The sequence below is a fragment of the Sorex fumeus genome, unplaced genomic scaffold (assembly GCF_029834395.1).
Source record: "Sorex fumeus unplaced genomic scaffold, SorFum_2.1 ptg000022l, whole genome shotgun sequence".
Taxonomy (NCBI): Eukaryota; Metazoa; Chordata; class Mammalia; order Eulipotyphla; family Soricidae; genus Sorex; species Sorex fumeus.
The window spans coordinates 681,478-688,641 of record NW_026606079.1 but is presented as its reverse complement, the minus strand read 5'-3'; the positions used below and the strand labels follow the sequence as shown (position 1 = coordinate 688,641).

The following is a 7,164-nucleotide window of genomic DNA, read 5'->3' as shown; positions in this document are numbered from 1 at the left end:
GTCGAGTTTCAGAGTGATTGGGGTGGGGGCAGCCGAAGTTGCCCCCTGGCTACAAGCTGGGACTCAAAGGGGACACAGTTCCCGAACAGAGAGAGGGGCGGGAGGCCCCTCTCCCCACACACACGCTCTCTGAGAACCGCAGCTGGACTTGACGTCTGTCAATCAACTGAGCAGCCGGGACAGGCCGAAGCCTCGGGGTCCCGGCTAACTCCCTGTCGGCAGACCCTAATTTCTAGGGTGCAGACTGTTCTGACTGTATCCTCTCCTTCCGAATTCAGAGTCTCGAGGGGCAAGAGGGGGTCGTGATGGTGGCTGAGTCGGCGTCCCTCCCTCGAGAGAGGAAGGCGCCTGAGGTGGGGCGGGGGACTGGCCAAGGGTCACACAGCGAGTCTGTGGCGGGGTGGGGACAGAGTCCCCGCGCCCCCCAGTAGCCCGCCTGGGGGTCCCCGCGGCCCTTGCCTACCACACGGCACTCTGAAAGCAGGAAGGGGGTGTGATGTCAAGGCTGGATGTGAGTGAGTGGAACACGGCGAGTGAGGACAGACAGACGGACGGACGAGCGTGGGGTGCATCACAGTGACCGGTCGAGCACGGCACTCGTAACGGTTTCACGGGGACCCCGCGGCCGAGGCCCCTCGCAGAGGGAGGGGCGTCGACCCGGGTCCCGGTTCTGTTGCCATGTTTTTTTTTGGTCTTTTTTAAAAAGATGATTTTGTTTCACGAATCACAGGACGAAGAACCACATATTTAAATCCTGGACTAGGAGAGAGATGAAACTCTTATTATTCTCTTATCTCATGCAGGAGGGGGCCGGGGGCGGGGGTGGGCGGCGGGAGTGGGGGGGGGGCGGCTCATCATCACACGGCCGCGCAGAGGGGGTACAGGGCCAGGTAGCTCCCGCCGGAGGGGACACAGCACAGCACAAACTCCCACAGCAAGAGGAGCACGGAGCGCCAGCAGCGCGCACCGCGCACGCCCCCGACCAGCGCCGGGCCGCCGGGCACGCGGCTCACATCTCGTCGGCCTCCGCGGCCGGCTCCTTGTGGAAGGCCACGGCGTCCCCCTTCTCGGGGAAGATGATGTTGACCGCCAGGTCGTCCCCGCTGCTGTACTGCAGCAGCGGGTTCTGCTTCTTGTGCAGCAGGCGGTGGTGGCGCAGGTGGCCCATCCAGCCCTCGCACTTGTGGTAGAAGACGACGCCCAGCGCGGCGGCCAGCAGCAGGCCGGCCAGCACGCCCAGCACGGTGAAGCAGATGGTCTGGCCCTCGGACAGCAGCGGCGCGCTGGGCTTGAGCTCCTTCACCGACACCTTGAGGACGTGGTGCTCGGCCTGCGGGGGCGGCGGGGGCCGGCGCGTGGCGGGTGACGTGCCCGGGGCCCGGCGGCGGCCGCACAGGGGCCCCGTGAAGTCGGGCGTGCACACGCACTCGAACCTCACCGGGCCGTGGCGCACGCAGGTGCCGCCGTGCAGGCAGGGCGCCGCGGCGCAGGTGCTCACCAGGCGGCTGCAGGTCTTGTCCATGAAGCCGGCTGGGCAGCGGCAGCGGAAGTCGCCCCCGATGTCGGTGCAGATGCCCCGGTTCTCGCACGGGTTCGGGGTGCAGCTGCTGGCCACGATCTCGCAGAAATTGCCTGAGAAGCCAGGGGGGCACAGGCAGGAGGCATGGGGGGCCCGGCCGTCATCGTCCACACAGGTGCCTCCGTGCTGGCAAGGGGAACTGCAACACAGGAGGAGGAACAGGGTGACGGGCCCTCGGGGCAGCGTCCCGCGTGGGCTGCGGCCTGGGAGGACACGCCTGGCTCCCCCAGGGGGGGCCCCCGAGGCTCTCGCAGCACCTCTGCGGCCCGAGCACTGGTGGTTAGTCACTGCGCAGGGCGGGGGAAACTGAGGCTGAGAGAGGCAACATTAGCGACAAGCCAGGGCCGCGCTCTGTCCCCCGGGGACAGGAGCGGGGAGCGAGGCCAGCGGGTCCCCTCCGCTTCTCCCCCCAGCCCCCACCCCTTGGTTGGTGTTTTTCCACCATCAGCTATTGTGCGGGGAAGCCCCTGGGGGTCGCTGTGCTGGGCCTGGGGGTTGCTATCTGGGCCCCCACACCCGGGCAGGCAGCGTTTGCTCAGAGCCAGAACGCGGCACACAGAATGGAACGTCAACGACAGTCTCTGTCCACTGATGAACACCCAAACTCCAGGGTAGGAAAAAGGGACGTCCAGCCAAAGAGCTCAGTCCTACCGCCCACCCGCCCGCCCGCCCGAAGGGCTGCCCAGGGTTCCCGGGGGGTTTCAAGGAGCCCACGGGCTCTGTTTTGACAGAGTGGGTCCAGCCCGCACAGAGCGAGGCAAAATATTGTGGGGTTCTCACTCTGGATTTCACCCCTCGGCCCAGCGAGCAGAAATGGGGCTGGGCGGGTCTGGCTCCTGGGTACCACTTGCAGCACAAAGGGCCGGGCCTCCAGCACCCCAGGGGACCCCCCCTCCTGCCAGATAAGCAGCTTCTGCAGGTTCGCTTCCCTTGTCTTGGAAGAAAAGGCTACTCTGTGCCCCCAGCTGTGACTGGCTTTTCTCTGGGAGCTCCCACCTGGGCTGGGGTCTCTCCTGACCCTCAGCCCTTCTGCTTACAGCTGCTGCTGGGAGCCCCGCGGAGAGCAGCAGCCCCCTCCCCTCCACTGAGGATCCCCCCAGCTGCCCCCCACCTGAGGCACCCTAGGAACCCCTCTGCAGAGTCTGCCAGGGCCCCCCAGATGGGCCAGAAATACAGTGAGTGGGCGGGTGGGGGGGTGGTCAGGAAGCCCCTGAGAGCACTGAGCAGTGCAGAGCTGAGCCCCGCCCCCAGCCCACTGTCACTCATTCGCACAGGGATGGGGCAGGAAACCCCCAAGTCCCCCTTAGGAAAGAGGAGGGACCCCCCCACTGCCCGCCCTGACCTCAGGCAGGGCGGGCGGACCCCCGCAGGGCAGGATGGCGCAGACAGGCTGGTGTGTATTTACCCGTTGATGACGCAGGGCCCGGCCTTGGTCCCGCAGTCTCTCCCCGAGAATCCAGGGACACACGAGCACACGTAATTGCCCTTCTCCATGTTCACGCAGGTCCCGTTGTTGGCACAGGGAGCCGAGATGCAGCCCCGGACATCTGGGGGGCGGGGAGGGGGAGAGCACGGCCCGTCACCCCTCCCCCAGCACGGGGGGGAGGAGAGCCCCGAGGGCGCCCCCAGAGCTGCAGGGCCCAGGGCCGACAGGGCCTGGCAGGATGCGGCTGGGGCCCCCCATTCCTGCCTCTTCCTGGCTGGCCTCCCCCCACCTCTGCAGACCCCCGCCTTGTGGCTGTACACCCCCCCTTTTTTCACACCACTTCCTCATGTTTGGGGGGCCCTGCCAGGGGGGAGGAGTGCAGCCCCTCTGTTGGAAAGTCACCTCTCCTCTTCCGTCCAGGAGGCTGGTGTGCTGGGACCCCCCCACACTGCCTGGCCTCCAGGTGGTCTGTGCCAGCCACTCTGGGCTCAGGGAAGGGGCTGACAGCAGCTAGCAGCTCTTAAAGGCACAAACCCACCCGGGGCCTCTCCAGTACAGCCCCCATCCCCCACAGGTACCCCAACACCCGCCTGTCTCCTGGCTCCTCCTTCCGGCACAGGCCAGGGGACTCGGGCCATGGAGACCCCAAGCTTGGGGGAGCTGGGGAGGGGCCAGCCTCTGTCCTGCGCATCCTCCCAGGCCTCGCCCACCACCCAGGAGGGGCTCCGCCACCTTGCGCTGGTGGTAGTGGGGGAGGCTCAGATGGTTCTGAGGTTCGCCGGCCTCACAGGAGGCCCCCAGCAAAGACCCCTGAGTCAGGGCGCAGGATTGGGGGGAGGGGACTCAACACACTTGGGGTCTCTCTGCGAGAGCTGCGGGCCTGGCAGGGAGCCGGCAATCCATCAGCAGAAAGCGGCGGGTTGGGTGCGGGGAGGATTTATCATGATGAGGTTCAGGAACTGGATCCAGCAACCTCCAGTCCAGCCCGGGGGGGGGCCCCATATCCCAGGAGGAGGAGGGGGCTGCCTGCCACCAGGGAGATCGGGGTGGGGGTGCCCGGTACTCTGAGCTGGGGGTGGGGCCGCTTCCTCTAGACCCCTTTGTCCACCCAGTTAGTCTAGAAAAATCCCCCAACGTGGGGGTGGGGAGGGGGGTCGTATCTTCAGAGGCCAAACTCCTTGCTCCCCAAGGGGGCTTTCTGGGACCCTAAAGCCAGGGTCACTCTGGAGATGTCCTGGGCACAGACGGAGCCGCTAGGGTCAGTGTAAGTTGGCCCTGTGAGCCCTGCTCCACATGGCAGCTTTGGGGACCCCCCAGATGACGACAACAAGGCCTTTGTGGGAGCTTCTTTGAAATCCCTATATTCTGGGACGCTAACTACAGAATTTCCTTCCAGGCCGCCCTGCGGGGCTGGGGGAGAGGTGCAGCATCCCTGAGCCTCAGTTTCCCTCTCGCTGAGCCAGGGGGTTTGGGGAGACGCTCTCCTGCGCCTGGGTCTCAGTGCAGCTTTGGTCCAAACCCCCTCCCAGCCTTCAGCCGTTTCCCCCCTGGGTCTGGAGGCAGCCCGGCAGCGAGAGCCTGGTAATGCAGGCCTGGAAGTGCATAAATTAGCGCAATCAACAGCTAACACCAATCTGCGTCTTATCCACTTCTCAGACGGCTCGACCCCCAACCCAGCCCCCAGCGCCCCCCCAGCCGCCCCGCCACCAGCTCCCTCCCCCTCCCCTGCCCGGCTGCGGGTTGTCTCCTTAATCAGCTCCCCTGAGAATTTCCCAGAGCCCCCGCCCCTCCCTCCAGCCCTGGCCCTTCCTGGGGGCTCCATCGGGGATGGGGGTCTGCAACTCCCACTTCCTGGGGGGCACCGGCCGCTGATTCCGAACCTGGATTCTGGGGAGCTCTGGGTCTCCCCCTCTCTAGCTCCTCCCAGGCTGCCTCAGGCAGGCAGGGAAGAGCAGGAGGCATGGGGGAGGGGCGGGCTCTCTTGGGGGGCGCGGGGTGCCCACCTGCATCACAGAGGTCCCCTTCCCAGCCGTCCTCGCACATACACTCCCAGGGGCTCACGCAGAACCCATGAGCACAGCCAGGAAAGGTCACGCACTGGTCGCACAGGGGTCCCTGCCAGCCGGGATGGCACCTGTGGGAGGGGGAGAGGGATCCAGCAGAGGGTGAGGGGGACCACACTGCTAGCCGGGATCTGGAGACCCCTGCGTGGAGAAGCTCACGCGGGGACACGAAGGAGCAGATGGGGTGGGAGTCCCCAAAAGTCCCGAAGCAGAGCTGCTCATTGCCACAGGGCCCTGCAGGGGTGCGCCCCCTCCCATGAAGACCACCCCACTGCTGAGAAAGCAGGGCAGGCCCTCAGCTTCCTCTCCCTCCACTGCCCCTTAGTCTGGGGGTGGGTGAGGAAGGTGTTTATTGCGGCTGCACTGGGTCCCAGGAGCCCTTGAGGGGCACCCCGGCCCCCAGGAATCCCACCCCCCAGCTGCCCCCCCCCCTCCCCGTCCCTCTGTTACCTGCAGACGTTGTCATCGTGGCAAAATCCGTTTTGGGGGTGGCAGGCCGGGTGACATTCAGCTCCTGAGGCACAAGACAGGTTACCCATTCACCCGCCAGTCCCCCACCCCCGGTGGCAGGGCAAAGCACCCCCCCCCCACCAAAGGTACCCTCCAAACAGCCCTTCTGCCCTGCCAGGGCCCATGAGCGAGGCAGGATGCTTCCCTGGACCCACGCATGAGAGGCATCCGCAGCCCACTCTCTGCCCTCCCTCGAGTGCCCAGGCTCTGCCTGCCTGTCAAAGGGGCGTCAGGCACCTCATTTCCCCCCCAGAGAACCAGCGACACCCCCCATTCTAAACCCCATCTGGGACTTAGATGAGGGGCGCTGAGCGAGACCCCGACCCGGCAGGGCAAAGCCGGGAGAGGTGGGGGCGGGGAGCGTTGCGTGCGGGGGACCACCCGCGCAGGGCACCTGGGGGCTGGCAGGTGAGGGTCTGGGGTCCCCGGTGGAAGCAGGCCCTCCACTTCCACCCCCTATCCCGACCCCCGACTCTTCCTACAAAACTGACGCAGGTTTTTCCGCCGCGCGCGGGGCTGAGGTCCGGACCCGTTTGAAGAGGCGCCCACCTTGCAAATTTACTCCCACCCTGTCTCGGGCTCTCCGGACGGTCCCCGCCACCCGCCCCAGAGACCCCCGGGGCCGAGGGGGGCGCGGAGACCCTGCGGGAGGGGACCCCGGGCTGTCAGAGACAGATGGCCGCGGCAGGCAGAAGTGTCGCAGCCCCTTGCTGAGAGAAACGGCACGCAAAGGGGCTCCGGCTGAAACCGGGGGGCGACCGCGGCCAGGACGGCGCCCCCCAGCCCCGTCCCCCCACCGGCCCCAAACTTGAGCCCCGAAACCTGCCCGCCGCAGACCCCCGCATCCCCGGCGCGTCTCCTACCTCCTCTCCGGCGCACCGGCACAGTCTCCGAGCGCCACTTGCGCGGGGAGGCGAGCGCCGGGGGTCTCCCGCCTCCCCCGGCCTCCGGGACCCCCGAGCCGGGCAGGCCGACCCAAGGGGGCTCGGGGAGCCGGCGGGAGACCCCGGCGCGGGGCTTAGGGTTAGGCGGGACGCGCGGCCGCCGGGGCGCACGGGATGGAGAGTCTGCGCGCGGCTGGCACTGGGCGGCGCGGCGCTTCCCGCAGGCGGGGGCGCGGGCGGGGGGCGCTCACCATGGGCAGTGGGCCCGGAAGCCAGCAGGAGCAGGAGGGCGGGCAGGAGGGCTGCGGTCGCGGTCATCGCGGGGCGGCCGGGGTCGCGGTCCCGGGAGCGGCGCTGGCGCAGGTCCGGCTCCGGGCGCCGCGCTGGGCTTCTGGCTGCGCACGCGGAAGGGGGCGCGGACAGCGCGCGGCGAGGGGACAGCCAGGGCTGCGTCGGGGGTCGTGTAGCGCCCTCCACTGCTGCCACCGAGTTGCTACCGCCGGCGTGCGCGCCGCCCTTTTCGTACCTCCCGCCCCCCGGGGCCCCCGCCCCCCGCCCCCGTCTGCGTGCGCAGGAGCCCGGCGCCGACCAGTCGCGAAGACCCCCGCCCCTCGCGGGGCCACCCCACCCCACGGGGCCGTCACGGAGCACCAGGCGCGCGCCCGGGGCGCCCCTGGCTAGGCGGGGGGCGTAGGTACCCCG

The 7,164-nt window shown here is 68.0% G+C and overlaps 1 protein-coding gene across 1 annotated transcript; it reads right to left on the bottom strand.

Annotated features, from left to right (window-relative positions):
* Positions 1-860: 860 nt before the first annotated feature.
* Positions 861-6,946, bottom strand: DLK1 (delta like non-canonical Notch ligand 1). Its single transcript, XM_056113733.1, has 5 exons — positions 6,714-6,946; positions 5,519-5,582; positions 5,009-5,139; positions 2,985-3,126; positions 861-1,718 (listed from the first exon to the last, which is right to left on the bottom strand). Exons 1-5 carry the CDS (start codon positions 6,778-6,780, stop codon positions 1,010-1,012), a joined length of 1,113 nt encoding a protein of 370 aa, XP_055969708.1. The 5' UTR covers positions 6,781-6,946; the 3' UTR covers positions 861-1,009.
* Between the last annotated feature and the right edge of the window lie 218 nt (positions 6,947-7,164).